Source organism: Syngnathus leptorhynchus, chromosome 5, assembly GCF_054491065.1.
Source record: "Syngnathus leptorhynchus isolate UIUO chromosome 5, UIUO_Slep, whole genome shotgun sequence".
Taxonomy (NCBI): Eukaryota; Metazoa; Chordata; class Actinopteri; order Syngnathiformes; family Syngnathidae; genus Syngnathus; species Syngnathus leptorhynchus.
The window spans coordinates 12,093,811-12,109,688 of NC_141199.1; the positions used below are offsets into that span (position 1 = coordinate 12,093,811).

A 15,878-nucleotide genomic window follows, 5' to 3' on the forward strand; every position below is an offset into this window, starting at 1 on the left:
TCTGTGTAGATTGCCTTTATTTTATTTGAGATCTTGAGACTCACCACAATGGTTAAATACTTAATATATACATTGTTCCCCCTGCTATATTCTAGTTAATCTTCATGTACCTCACTCCAACTTTATGGCAAAATTTGTTTAGGATACATATCAATATATGGACAGACGTGCAGTCTATAATGATTTAAAAGATAGATATTGATTAGGTACTGAATTTATGTCATCTACTGAACAAACGTAAAGGCTAAAAATAAGTATAAAGTTATGAACATTTTAATAGTCATAAGGAATTTTGTCTTGATGGTACCACTTGTACACTCGTTATTAAGAGTTATAACGCACCGCTTTGCTGGGCGGAGGGATATGTGACACGGTCAATGATAAGAAAAGTGGTGTGTTGATCGCATATCTGTCTGCCAGGCAAATAGTGCCACACAATTGACGCAAACAAGAGACAAAACGAGATCGAGACGGACATTACTGGAGAAAGAAAGCTTTTGTACACAAAACCTCAACATGGGGGACAAAAGAAATGCATGTAATGCCGCTTTTAAATTAAAGGCAGTCGATTTGGCTGAAGGGAATAGAGCTGCTGCATTTATTGTGGAGGTTTCTTCCAGCCGCTAGAGGGCACTGGGCTGCTGTTAATGACAACACGATGCGTCACCCTTTTCGTATTTTTTTTCTTCTTCCGGAGCATTACGTGGAGTTCGTACAGCATTGCCAACTTTACACCTGTAAGTGGTCCCATATTTATTCATATTTGTGTGTTGATAGTGTTCCCTGCACATTAAGTTTATTCTGGTCATTGCTGAGATTTATACGATTGTATGTTTGCAGAGCTCCTTCATCTTGCAAATGATAAGTAAACATTAAAACACACACATATATATTCCCCTAATTTTATATAAGATTATAGTTTAGAAATAATGTAACATAATTGCACAAGGGTTTTCAAGCGTTTTCTAGTCAGCCATTAGCCTGTAACACAATTAGCAAACACAATGGACCATTATGGACCATTAGAACACTGGAGGGATGGTTGCTGGAAATGGACCGGTATGCACCTATCTAAATATTGCAATAAAAGACAGACATTTGCAGCCAGAATGGTCATTTACCACATTAACAATGTATAGAGTGTTTTCCTGATTATTTTATGTTATCATTGAAAAATAGTGATGAAAAAAAAAAAAAAAGACATTTCTAAGTGACCTCAAACTTTTGAACGGTAGTGTGTGTGTGTATATAAAAATTCATGGTTGCAATTTTTCAACTTCTAGCCTCGTGGATTTTCACTGGTGTCAACAATATGAGTTTAATCATGACAGTTGAAATTTAGGGGGGAAAAACATCTTTATTCCTCCAAATACAGCCGCAGTTGTATCATTAAAGGACAGTACAAAACCACAAGAAAAAAAAAAAAATACAACAGAAGTTTAGCACCAGATTATTTTGGAGCGGGTTATTTGCCCCCCAAAACGGGTCACCACCCTAAAATGTGACCGCAGTGACATAAATACACGGGTAGTCAGGCACACACTGTTTCTGTACAGAGATATAGTAAAATATATATATATATAAAAGAAAAATCTTGGATAAAGTCACTCGCTACATAAAGGGGAAAGGACAAATTTGAGTTTCATCCAAGATTAGTGTTAAGTCAACATTCATACATCTTGGAGGAAAAAGACAGTGGACCTCATAAGAGATCTCATGCTGCACACAGAAGGAAAAAAAAAAACAGGAGCTTGAAAATCCAACATCTCTCAACTGCATTTAAATAGGATATAATTCTGGAACATTCATTAATGCTATGATTTATAATAAGGTGTATATATATTTTTTTGCTTTAGTTTGGGATCTAAAAGTCACATTCAGGGCTGGGATTACATCACTAAGAATTTGTCAAACTCGGGCCAGTTGATTTAATCACAACTACTAGCCAACGAATCATGGGTAAGAGAGGACGACAGGTTGAACTATAACAACATGGGCAAGTGCTCCTGAAAACTTGATTCTCCTCAACACTGGCATTGAAAAAGAAGCTCAGAACATTCAGACGGCGCTTCATACATTGTATTCAAAGAATTTTACTCAGTCTAGGAAATTTAGTTCTAATTCCAATGTCCAGCTCGTGTACATACATGTCAGTAATAAAATAATGAGTAGATACTGATAGAAAAAAAAAACAACAAAAAACATCTGGGTCTGTATTGCACCACATACAATTCTCGAGTTGTTCAGTAGGTGTTGGTAGTGGAAAAGAATGTGCAAAACATGGGGGAGGAATCTAAAAGGCGGGCCTCCAAATCTCAAACGGGATAGTGCAAGAAATGTCCCATTTGTGACAATAAATGCTTTGTTTGGGTGAAAATGACAAAATCTGCAATAAAAAATTAATAAAAAAAAAAAAACAACCTACATGATGCCAATACCTTCATTAATTATGTTTGTGCTAATCGTGTGTTTGTTGGCAAGACCAGCGGCTAATTACAAAGGAATTGTAGTTCCCAAGTTGCAATCCGCCGTCGACGTTTAAACTGTACCATCAATTATTTCACTGTCCAAAATTTGTTTGCTGGGGGGGAAGAGGCAGTCTTGACCAAGACTTATTTCTAGGGCACAGTGCTGTCTTCTTACAGTCGACATTTGTCTTACAGACAGCTCTTCAGACGAGGCATGTTTTTTGTTGTTGTTGTTTTGTTTTTTTATCAAAGACAAGGGGTATTTATCAAAAAGTCCAATCCCTACATATAAAAATAGTGCAACATCAAGCTTTTCTTAAGTTAGACTGCTACATAATTGCTGAGGGAAAGACTGAACCATCGGTCAGTCCACACATTCAGCTCAGTGTCCAAAGGCACCACAAAACACCACAGTTGGTTTTCCCACGAAGGACGGAGGCCTTGTGCGTCATCTAGTTTCCTGCCAGAGAAGAAAAACAATTACAGATGATTTTGTTTGGTTTACAACGATAGTTCTGACAGATTCAGTAAAGAAAAAAGGTAGTTACCCAGCACAAAGTCGCACCACCTTGGCCCACTTAAGCCCTTCATCCGCGATTGTCTCAACGTTTTAGCGGGTGGCGCTTCAGCAGACACAAGGCCAGGACGTTTGCCCTTCTGCCTCCTCAAAGGCATTTCATCCAGCTTCTGGACTGATTCACATGCGGAATCTGTGCCATTTTTTTTCACAGCTTTAACGACTTCTACCAGTTGTCTGTTCTTTCCAGCAAACACAAATGCCGACTTATCCAGTGTCACGGTACAAGAGTGCCACTCCTCTGCTGATATGTTGTCTGTATGTCTCTGCTGATAGTTGATCTTTTTCAGAAATACCCGACATTCCTTCAGGGTCTCAGGACTCCAGGCTTGAGAGCAGACGTTCTGCTCTTTTGGTGTACCCACAGGCTCCTTGGATTGGGATTTAGAACTGTTCTCAGAACCTTCAGAAAAGTCGTCTTTTAGCGACTTCAATATTTCCAGTTTTGGTTGAAGTCCGATTGCTACTTTTGGCTTACATGGACTCACTTGTGCATTTTTTTCCTTCTTTGTCCACTTTCTTTCTTTTTGGGTCAGGAAGCGTTTCCTTGCCCGAAGTAGTGTGGCCTGGTATTTGCTTAAGCGCTGCCGTCTTCGAGTTCCTTGACTGAAGATAGCCCTTTCGCTCTTGTGAATCAAGAGTCGATGCTTAACATTATGAATTGATTGAGCTTCTTTCATTTTTGTTAATCTTTTTTGAGCCTTTTCAAGTTGGGCAGGGCTCTTTGGCACTGTTCTGGCAAATTTCTTGAGATGTCTGCGAAGTCTTTCTGCCTGAGGACTTTGGCACTTGACACCTTGTTTGTTAACGGAGCGAGGGAAGTGCATAACTTCGTAACGATTGCGAGAACTTTTCCTCTTGACGATAGCCAGCGACTGTGTCTCTGTGGTCTCCATAAACCAGGAGCTGATCTGCCGCATGCTACAGGATCGGGGTTTAGTAGGAGGGCAGTTGAACAGTGTTTGAACCACTGAAGAATGTTCGGTCTTGGCAACGGATGACCCAGTTTGTTCAGTATTTATTTTGAGTGGGAAATCTTCCCTCTGGTTTTCCGCCGCATCTGAGACCCAGGTGTCCGACATGAGCTGAATGCGTCTGGCAAGTTCTTGGTCCAAGGTTTCTTGTTCAGCTGATGCTGCCCACCAGCGTAGTGTCTCCTTTGGAGCAAAAATGGAGTCTAAAGAAACACCCGCTACTCGCGCGAGATCCCGAGAGATGTTATTCTTCTCATGTTCGGAACGGTGCCTTTTCACTGCCGAATGTTCGATTCTGTTTTCTTTTTCTTGTTTTCTTTGATTGCAGGCCTTGTTCAGCAGAAGTTGTTTGGAGCGCCGTAACAGAGCATTACTGTGACTGTATGTTCGAGTTGTGGAGCTGGCAATGGCATGCAAGAAATAGATTGAGGGTTTGATCACTCTTTTTGAATGACGCACAGCCGAAGGCTGATTGAGTCCTTGGTTACACTTTTTACGCTCGCATTCTCTTTGTTCCTCCGGTTGCAAGCTTTTGCTAATTGATGGACACCTAACTCTTTTGGACTCTTTAGAACTTTGAAATTCTGGCAAAAGTGCTTTCTTGTTCTTTTGTTTATCAGGAGCATTCTTCTCAATCAATATTTTACGTTGCTTTGGTGACACTGTGGTAACAGTGACCGAGATTCCGGAGATTTTCACTTTTGCTGGTCTACCTGGTTTCCTAGAAGGTAAGGCCTTCTCTCTTTTCTGGCATTTAATCTTACTGCTCAGGTCCCGTGCAGCCACTTTGACAGGGTTGGCATTATCTAACCCTTCAGGAAATTCTGGTGAACCCATTTTGGGATCACCAATATTGATTTTAGAGTTTTGTGTTCCATTCAAGTCGTTTTTAAGACCTACTGCTCGACAAGCATCTCTGAATTCTGTTTGGAGCTGATCAAAACTCTCAGAAACTAATCGTTTGTTTCTTCTTGAACGGCCGTAGACAACGGTTATTTTGAGATTCTTGTTGACTTTCTCCTCCGTGTCTACGGATACATTTGCCGTGCTTGTCCCTGTCGCTGCGTGTTCAGGCTTCTGTTTCCGTGGTCGACCAATTGGTCTCTTCGCTTTTTGCTCCAGATGCGGCCCCAGCTTCTTAGGCCGCCCTGGGCGTCTTTTCAGGGGAGTGAGTTCATGGAATGATTGCAAGTCGCCCGGTGATCGGCTCATCATTCCAAATGAATTCTTAGGTGGAGTGACTTCACCTGATCTCTTAGATGCTGTTTTGGGGGAGGAAGACTTTGGTGAAGTACATTTTCCAGATGTTGACTTGGGTGATGAAGAGAGGGACTTAGCTGGTGAGGAACTTGCCTTAAATGGAGCAGATGCTAATTCAGATGATGAGGAAGCCGACTTTAATGGTGAAAGAGCGTGCTCGGGTGATAAGGATAACAACTTGACGGTTGAGGAACCACACTTAGGGGGAGAAGAAGACTTAGGAGTTGAGAAAGGTTGCTTGGCTGGTGAAGAATCTGACATCGGCCGCTTTGAAGGAGACTTTCTTGAGGTCCCTGCATATTTAAAAGGTGAGGTAGAGGATTTGCGACTAGGCCTGAGACGTGGTATGGCACATTCAGTCATCTGGCTTTGCTTCTGCTCGGGTGTGTCTGCCCAGGACGGCGATTTGCATGGGTCAAAGGGTTCCTCTGTTTCTGCATTTGAGCCAGATCTTGGCGACGTAAGACTATATACAGTACCGTCTTTATCTTTTAATGGTGATACAAACATTAACCGAATTGGGCTTTTGTAAGGGACTGGAGAGGTACAAGAATTCTGATCATAGGCGGCAGACCTGGTAGTAACCCCAACATTTGGATATTGGAGCCTTCTTGATGCAGTATTTTCGACTGATTGTCTTTTTGGATATGGTTGTGTTTCTTCTGAAGGTTTCGCAATGGACGTGGTCTTTTTAACTGCTGCTGTTTGTCGCACATCCGCGTTTTGCTCTCTTGATTCTGTATGAGATGAACTGTGTCTTTCTCTACTGATTGATGTAGATGTGTCAGGGAGATTAGACGTTTTGGTGTTTGATTCAAGATGAACATCATTAACATCGAGTTTTTTCAATAAGGCATCTGAGGTTGTGGATGTGACAATATTTTTGTTATTTGTTCTCTGGTTGAATATACTTTCAGAGAAACAAGCTGCAAAGAGCATCTTCCTGGTTTCTGTGACGTAAGAGGAGAATCGTTGCGGAGGCACAATGTTCCTCCGTGATCTCCTTGAGTCATTGGGGGAGGATTTTTGACTTTGATGACTGTCAGTAACAGTTGTATGGCTTTGATCTTCAACTGGTCCATTATCAGAAGTGCCACGGCCTTGACTTAATGAGGCATTTTCAAGAATCATGGCATCATATATTGCAGTAACCTTGTCCGTTTGGCAATGTGTGTCACACTGAGTTCTCACCTGTGATTCCTCATTGTCTACTTGAGAATGGTTGCATAATTTGCTTTGCTGGTCATGGGACATTGTTTGGTTTGGGTCTTTTTCTTCTATGGTCGCTTCTTTTTTCTCAATTCCCTCGGTTTCATCATCTTTGACTTCATTTATGTTACTTTCCGGAGTAATAATGTTAAGCTGTGCCCCCATAACTCCTTGATAGTCCATATCTAACTCAGGTTCTCTTTCCTCTTCTGGCATCACGTTTGTGTCCAACAAAGTGCTACATGTATTTACAGCTTCATGACTTTCTTTCAATTGTGATCTCTTTGCTCGTGATGACTTTCTCTTGTACGGCAAGTTAAACATTGCAAGCTCTCGTTTAATTTGCAAGCTTTGCCTTCGGGTCGAAGCACCATCGACAGGTGTCGCCAGAGCAGCAAGCACTTCCTGGCGACGACGCAAGCGCGTATTAGGCGATTTGGGATCGTTGGTATATTGGCGATGAAAGAGCTCACTGAGGTTATAGTCGCTGGCACTGCGTGTATGTAGCACAGTGGTAATAATTTCAGTCAGAAGGGCATCAGCAGGAAATTTCAAGTTCTGGCTAGTTAAGGAGGACTGTAGGTGCTCCTGTTCAGGAACATCAATAGGTGACGACTGCAAAGCTGGGTCTTTCTCTGGAGGTCTGATGGTATCGAGTTTCTCAGTGAAGCGGTTCACCACATCCTGCAATAAACTCCCACTTGGGTTCTCCGCAGCTTGACTATTTCTTGGAGGCAAAGATTCATGCTCCACTGTTTTTGTTGCGTCTACTTTGGACTTCTGGCGCCTTCCTGGGCGATCATTAATCATTTGGGCACATTCCCCTTCTTGGTTATGGTGAAGCAGGGAAGGTGGCATTTCATTGGTTAATTTATCAATTGGCAAAAGGGGTGGAGGAGAAGGGCTATGCTCTCTATTCAGGACAGGAGGGAGCTCACAATCTCCTCTTGTTTTCTTAGGATGGGTCACACGTGTGTGGTTCCTAGCACATAAATAAGAGTGCTTGCAGTGGACTGAAGAGCAAGGACCAAATGAACACATCAAGTTGTTGATGGGATCAGCAGGCAGCCTTTGGCTAGAAGTACAGTGGAGCCTCTCAGGACAAATTGGAGTGTTGGTATGTATCCTACAAGTTTGCATACTGATGTTGTTTAGGTTCGAAGGAGCTACACTTTTACAGCCTTTTAAAGGTAAGTTGCTCGGATGGCAGGCTGTGCTTCCACACCCTTGATGACCACAATCAGACAAAGGGTATGTTGAACTGCTGCTGCTGGTAAGTGCTTTATGGTCATTAAGGACGTCATCTGCTTGTACTTCACAATGACACTCGTAAGCTTCTGTAGGATCAACAGGTTTGTGGGCAGGGGATGGGAGCAATTTTTCCGTGTGTGCCAACTTCAGCATCTGGTAGAGTAAGGAACAATGTGCTGGGCAGAGAGAGCTAAGGACAATATCCAGTGCAGATTGCTGGTGGCACTTCCTCTGTTCTATAGCTCTTGATTCTTCTTTTTCTGTAGTAGATGGGCAGCTAGGAGCAAAATACAAAGGAATTAGTTAGTAGTCTGATATCTTGGCTGGGTCAAATTTTGAATCATAAAGTCATTGTACAGAGTACCTACAAAGTCTGACTAAAGTATAATGCATCCATCAATTCATAAATGGCCCACATATGTATCACAAGATGACCAGGTAAACTATCAAATTCAAAAGGTAAAAATTATGACAAATGAGGACTTTGTTGAGAGCCGTTTTATTGAGTTGCAGAAGGCAAATGAACATTCTGCTAAACACAGCAGGAATGATTGTAGAAACGCTCAAACCTTTGTACGGCACTTTCACCAACAATCTCAACGGATCAACCAACTATTGTACAAGTCAACAGTTAAATCAGGTCATGACAAAAGATTTCACAATAAACAACACAAACAATAACATGTTTGAAATGTTATGCCATTGTCAAACTCTTAGGTTGGGTTTAAATCTAGACCTCGCCGGTAATGGACTAGTCTAAATCCAGTAGAGCAGAGGCCTGCTTGAGGTATGATGCCAGTGTTATATTACCTGTATATTCTTTTATTTATTTATTGACTATCCTTCATGGATACGATACATGGATATTTGATTAAGATTAATAACGACACTATAGTGAAAGCGTACAATAAAATCTGAAGAAAAACTAAGATCATTATGTACTCAATGGCAATGTAGCAGCTCCAGTCCTTCAAGAATGAAGCTCTGTAGCGCGACAAGCACAGAGCATGCTGAACTTGTGATAAGTCTGTTTCTTCCAAAATCTGTTACGTTCTAGTGTTCCTTTTTATTGTCTACTAATTACTCAATAATCACTTCATCACAACATTCATGGGTGTCATTTGGGGAATAAATTAAATACAATAGGTTAACATTTAAAAGCATTCATGCAATTTTTGCAATACACATTTTACATTAAATTTAAGTGCTCTATTACAAATCAATGAATACAACAAGTAAACTAGTAAAACGCGGCCAGCTTTGAAACGCAAATAAATTAATATGTACCACACATTATAGGTTTTCAGAGATATGATTTGAATAACTCAAAGTGCAATAACACCAATGCAAAAGTGGCAGGATTCTCTTATGATTTACCAACAGGGAAGGGGCAACTAGCTAAGCTGGCCATCTAAATATACTGCAAATAAATGTACTGTACATACTGTACCTAATCACTCAGCTTTCTGTTTGTCAAGAGACGTTTAGGTTTGGTTGTAAACAGAGTTGTTCATATAGTAAGTAGCAAGCAAAAATAGAGACATCTTGTTGCGGTACAGTATAGTTACAGCCACTGATGTTGAAGAAACATCAAGAACATTCACAAGCGGAGATATCCAGTATCAGAGTATCATCTGATCAAATTCAAAGCACATAAGATGAACAAGAATGTAAACCAAGTTACAAAAACAAGGCAGATCTGTAAATGCCACAGTGCCCGATAAAACCACTAAAAATTGTAGTACGTGCCAAAGATGGGACTAAATTTACACGGTGTTCCTTAAGAGACAGAACTCGGTAAAGTACCATTCCATAACCCTTGAAACAGACGGTGGTGAAGAAAAATAACCTGAAGCCAGGCTTTAGGCAAATTAAGTTCAGAGGTATATGCGACATTGAGGTTCGCTCGAGAGGCATGCGGGCTGACATCCCAGCAAATAGCAAAACAGCTTGTTGTTGGTAACCCTGAACTGAACTGCTGCTTTGGTATTAACGCCGTCGGTGTGGTTGTCGGAGGTCAGTCGTTCTCAAGGTCAACCACCATTTCCAAGGCAGAAAGCCGTGCATTGAGTCGAGCCCCTGTCAAACTGCAGCCGTCACCACAATCAACCATTAGGACACGCAATCCGCATTAAGTTATGTCTTTGCATGCCAACTCCCTGTCATCTTGGTTGAAATAAACTGCAGACTTTTATGGAACTAATGGTTCCGTAAAAAGAGACATTTTAAGCAGCAGTCATGTATGAGGTTGTACAGTAATGCAGCTACAGTAGCAACATTAGTCAACATCTGAGGTCATAAAACATCTTGAACAATACACATACACAATAACATAGTGCCTGAGCTTCTCAGTGCACATTTGAAAACATGCTACACAAATGCATTCCCACAACAAATAGAGAAAAAAACAAGGACAACACATGACTTTTTTTTTTCTTCCCCTCATACTATTCGATTCAACAAAAACTCACACTAAAATAGTTATCACAGTAGTTAATTAACAATATACAATCTTCCTATTTGCAGAGGTGTATAACAATAATTACAATGAGTTTATTGTTATGATGGCTCTAAGTCACTTCAATGGCCTTGGTCAGATACCCAGAGAGCTAGAAAGCTGCAAATGACAATCATCATTCCTTCATTAACAAGGAGAATTAAGAGTTACGGCAAACCTGAAGAACCTATTTTCCTAACACTGGAGTCATCTTTTTACTGTCACTGCATTTCAGCCATTTGATCCTGGGAAATCTGAGCTCATGACTGGTGGTTTAGGACCAGACTATTACAATCAAAGAAAGACCTAGATTAGAAGATCAGCATTCCAAGTACAAGAGAACACATTGACGTTTTTCAGGAAATCTATCTTAAAATTAAAACCAGTCGTCTACTCTTTTCCTTTTTGATAATTGTACTAAAATATGAAATTCATTTCCACAGAATAAAAATGATATGAAAAACGTCAGCCTCTGTGGAGAAATGCCTCTTGAAAATCTCCCTATCCCGGCGGGAACTCAGTCAAAGTCCAGGACCAAATTGCAGAAACACAGCAGAAAGTATGACTATCAAAAACAGACTCACAGTCGAACCTGAATAATATAACCGTATATTTGGAAAGGCATGTGATGTGTTTTATCAAGATCCCAAGAAAACATTAATCTTGTAAGAGGTGGAGTTCTGGACACGTTTCTTTGTCTAGAACATATTTGCAGCAGCGGGTGAGGCAAGAGTCCCTGAGTTAGTAGAACCGGTAATAGTTCCAGACAAAGTGGAACCAGACGAGAAAGAGATGGCAGGTTTCTTCTTGGGAGGATTTTTCAGTGTTCCGGTGCGCTCCTTAACTTTGTATTCCAGTGTGCTGTGAGGTACACCATAAACTCCCTGGGCCTTAGATACACTCATGCGGCCAGCCATCACCATAGTGATGGCTTCCTCCATCAGTTCGTGGTCATACTGACGGTACCGTCCACGTTTCTTCCTGGGTTGCTTGTCTTTGTCGCGGCGGTCTGCTCCCTCCTCGGAATCATCCAAAGAGGAGCTGCGTTGCACCAGACGAAGAGGTGATTGGTTGGCATTTCCCGCACAGCCGTGTACCAGGAAAGGCGATCTGAGTTTGAGGAACGACGAAGGTCTGGCAGTGGTTGTCAATACATTGGCAGCACCTTCTGTTGGTGAGGTACGGCGGTTTTCGGTAGTACTGTGAATCTCGGCTGGGGGTAACCTGCCGTGATTGGACATGGAACGGACCTGAGGGATACGAAGGGGTGCGGGGGCCTCGAGACTGGGAGTGGGACTTGGAGGGGGCTTGAGAGCATCCCTGAGCTGGGGAAAAGAGGAGTGTAGAGCACTTGGCTGATAAAAGGGAAGGGAGGACAGAGAGAAGCTGAGATCGCCGTTCTCTTCGGCATCTCCTCCAATTTCAGCCCGCTCGGCCCACGCCGCCACCTTCTGCAGGACGAGACGGGCTTCGCCGCCAAGCGTGGATGACATCGCGCTGTACGTTGTCATTTCCTCCCTGAAATCTCTGTGGCTTTGTGACGCTGGCTGCAGGCCTCCCAACCGTCCTTCTGACCAGTCTTCCAGGCCCCGCCTCAGGGTGCGAAGGGGAATTCCGTATAGCAATGCAGCACGCTGCTCTTGCAGCCTTCCTGAGCGTATGTCCTTCAAGGCCTTGGACAGCAACCCCTCAGACAGCTCCAAACTCCTCTCAATGTACTCCTTCTGCCTGAGCTGCCTCCTAGGGATGGGAGGACCAAACAGCAGGGTCAAGATGGAGGTGATGGAGAGGGTGTGATTTGGGCATAGGAGACAAGGGGGTCCACTCCTTTATGCCTTGTTGGTAACATCACTGCCTGTTATTGCATGCCTCTGTCTGGACCTTCATCTCTTTCACACACAGCCTCTTCACGACCAGGTGGGACAGTCTGTGAATGGCTGGCGTTACTCACAAACAACCGCTGCAGGTTTGCTATCCTTCAGTGACAGTCTGATGTACGTGTTAATCGGATTCAGAAGTGGATAGGTTTGAAAAGGAAATAAACTCATGATAGGATATTGTAATGCAACTCGTCAGTGGACAATGCTGGCTGGGCTTTTGGCATTGGTTGAGATACGGTGCCAATGCTGTGACGTTACCGCTCAAGAGATAGAAGAGTCAACCCCACTTAACCAAAATCCAAAACAACAACTAAAAATGAAATGAGCCAAGGTGCAGTCGATCAAAGATGGTGCATAGCATAGCGTTCAACAATCGACCCATCGTAAACATTCTTAACTGTACAACCATCATGGCATTCTCTCACTTGCTTTTGGAGAGCGTAAAAATCAGCGACACACCCTTAGCATGTCAAACCAGTGTCTTTCCCAAGTAATTTTCATGTCATAGCACAGCTTCCACTGGTTTTTCAACACAAGGCTCAATACCATAAATGTCTGATCCGTAATAAACTTCTTACCCTGAGGCTTGGACGTTAGATGACAATGTTGATGAGGTTGAGGAGCTGCTGCCGCTTTTTTTGGAGAGGTCGAGCACAACATCTGCTGCAGGAAGATTTAAGTAAAAGTTATTTAGCTACCAATCAGTGTGATTTTCAGGCTAACACACTAAATACAAAGTTATGTGGTTGAATAGTGCTTATTTCAAAAATCTAAATTGGTTTTTATAAAGATTGCCACTCACCTGTACCAGATTCCTTTTCTGATTCTTCTGGGCTTCGGCTTACGGTGAGGTCCAAGGGGGCATCTGATGTTTCAGAAAAAGGCGAGGAGGTCCTTGTTGTTACATCCATTGAAATGGTGTGGAGTAGGCACTTGGATGCATACTCCTTGGCGAACTGGTGTATCATCTTCTTCATAAGCTCTTCGGCAATGCGAGGAATATTGGCATCACAGCATGGCGACGCATCTTAGAAAGGAAATGAAAATCCCACCCCATTATATAAAATGTTTCCATCATTTCAAGATTATTCTGATATCAGGAAATTCCGATTTCAACCCTGCAATACGCAGTTGAATTTGCACAAAATTTTAGAGGATGAACTGGGAGACCTCTGCATGAATTGACACATTTCAACATGCTGTGAATATTGAGCTCGGTGATAATCTAAACAATTACCTCCAAAAGTGTTCTTCAATTCTCAGTTGTTTTTGTGAATGAAAACAACGAAGGACAAGTTGTGTCCAAACTTGTGCCCGGTTAGACTCACCTTTTTTGTGGAACACAGCTTGAAGAAACTTGTGAGCTGTGTGGCTGCTCTCAGAGATGGTTGGAGCTTGACATGGAGAGAATTCAGAGGGGGAGGAGAGGGGTGATGTGGTGGCAGGTGCTAGATCCTGTAAGGGAAATAAATAAATAAACAAAAGAACACTTTGTATGAAAGCACAAAACTTTTGAACAAGGCTCTATTCCAGTTCTTACACTGAGTTTGTCCAGAGGAACGTTACAGAATGAGCAGTGAGAGCAGTTTCCCTCTGGAGACCAGTCAACCACCTCTTCGGGTTCACAGTCTGAAAGGAACGACAATAAAAAAAAAGAATTAGCAGAGACCAAGGGCTTTGTCTAACCATCTATATAGTGTTATTCAATCTTTGTGAAAAAAACTGCACACCACCAAAAGCTATACACACTGAAATGATAAGGTAATTCAATTTTTTTCCCGACATATAGTAGAAAAGCATTTAATTGTTTTGTGCTGCCACTACACATCAGCGGCATAACTTGATGAACAAAGATGCCTTACATTGTGGCGGACATTAGAACCATGCCTCTCACCCAGCAGGCATGCAGTTAGGGGCGTGTTTATACATATGAATTTACTGCACGTTTTTGTGTTGTTAAACTAAGATAAGTTAACACTATTCACTTGTTGACAGTCTTTGATTAAAGACATGTTTTCAAAGTCAGAAGTGTGTGCTTTTTACTGCCACAATAAGTAATAAATGAACAATTTTCTGACCAATTAAATAAAACTAGATAACTTCCTGGGGCACGCTGAAAGGATGACCACAGTATTTGGGAATTATCTATATACGGTTACCTCCACAGGTGTATATTTATCTTTGGTGTACTGCAACTTATGGACTCATTTTAAGAATAAAAATTCTTGAATTTCGTATAAATATTAACACAAATACAAAAAGTCGTTCAAGTTAGACAAAGAACCCACCATCAAATAAGTTAAGGTCTCTTGCCAGCATAGAACCATATATTCCCTCCAGAATGCTTTCAAACCCTGCAAAACAAAACAAAATTACAGTCAACTATTTTATAAACAGATAATAATTTGGTGCAACACTGCAGTTAGTTTTCAATCATTTGTAAACTATGTAGCCATGTCCTCAATAAATGAAACAAAAAACAGTAATTTAAGTGGTTTATCAGACGATAAACGGGCGGTAGGTGCAACGTTGCCAGCTTTTGTTTTTTACTCCAACTTTTTAAAAACGCTGCAAGTATTGATCTATATTCAGGCTTCTCGTTCCTGCTTTATCTCAGCCACAACATCCGCCCCCCCAATCAGCCTTAATATTAGCAAGGTATTGGCGATTAGAATTTTCAAGAACCAATTACAGCTAATGGCATATTTTACGACACACCTTCATGCTACGTGTGTAGTGAGTGACCACTCAAAAGCATAACCTGGTTGAAAACAAGTAGTGTTAAGGACGTTGGCCACAAAGAGAATGTGTCGCTTAGCCAGCTGGTACATTCTCGCTGTCAATTTTGGCTGCCCACCGACGGAGCTGGCGCTAGCAAGCTAGGCTACTAGCGAGCCAGCTAGTTACTAGCTACCGAGTAACATAGCCGGGTGGAGCAAATCTCTTCATGTCTAGCGCTCCGTACGGTGTAGTTAAATATATATTTTTAAGAAAACAACTCTCGGATCATACCGACGCAGTGAATCAGCTTGTACCGCCAAGAGTCAAGTTCCCGCCGAAAGCCCTTTCTTTCTGCCGTGCACTTGGAGCACGGCACGGCCGCCATTCTGCGTCCTTCCCCCTCTCACTCCGTCCTTACGTCGACTGAGTAAAAAGAAGTGGACGGAGCCTCCCGGACCGAAAAGGCAAGCTCCGGAGTGAGGTAGGTGGCTTCCTCTCACAGGTGCATTCTTACACTTGGCCACTTGAGGGAGACAAACACAAGGTATCAAGGTGTTGAACTATGGAGGACCAAAACTATGGAGTAAAAAATCATCCGAAAACCAGATAAACAAGTACAGATGGCCTCCATGAAAATATGTGTAAAATGATTTGCCCAAAAAAGAAATGATATTTACTTAAAGAGCCCAAAACCTAGAAATTTCTTTCACTTAGAAATTCAACCATCACTAGGCCGATGACAAGCTCTGTATAAAATAGATGGATGGATTTAAATGCATAATTATAAGATAATACATTTTGTGACAGATGCAGAAATCATAACCCTGCTGTCTGCTTAATTGCTGCCTTTGTGTAAAACAACCACATGGTGGCCTCAGAGCACTTCATGTGCACATAGATTGTTTTGCTATACTGTAATAGGCAATAATGAGGTCTGATGATGTCAACGGAAGTTATTTGTCACTCTTTTAAAAAGGCCACAAAACATGTTTACCCAACACAACTCAGGTAGATTTTAAAACAAACAAACACAAATCCATG

The 15,878-nt window shown here is 41.9% G+C and overlaps 1 protein-coding gene across 5 annotated transcripts; it reads right to left on the minus strand.

The window, feature by feature from the left end:
• Window positions 1-1,337: 1,337 nt before the first annotated feature.
• Window positions 1,338-15,326, minus strand: lcorl (ligand dependent nuclear receptor corepressor-like). 5 transcript variants are annotated; one of them, XM_085911637.1, is made up of 8 exons: window positions 15,129-15,326; window positions 14,405-14,470; window positions 13,657-13,745; window positions 13,445-13,571; window positions 12,919-13,143; window positions 12,695-12,776; window positions 3,017-8,016; window positions 1,338-2,928 (listed from the first exon to the last, which is right to left on the minus strand). In XM_085911637.1, exons 1-8 carry the CDS (start codon window positions 15,220-15,222, stop codon window positions 2,921-2,923), a joined length of 5,691 nt encoding a protein of 1,896 aa, XP_085767763.1. In that variant the 5' UTR covers window positions 15,223-15,326; the 3' UTR covers window positions 1,338-2,920. The 5 variants fall into 5 exon arrangements, with proteins under 5 accessions (XP_085767763.1, XP_085767762.1, XP_085767764.1 ...); XM_085911636.1 differs by having other exon boundaries at window positions 12,695-12,779; XM_085911638.1 differs by lacking the exon at window positions 15,129-15,326 and adding an exon at window positions 14,835-14,901 and having other exon boundaries at window positions 12,695-12,779.
• Between the last annotated feature and the right edge of the window lie 552 nt (window positions 15,327-15,878).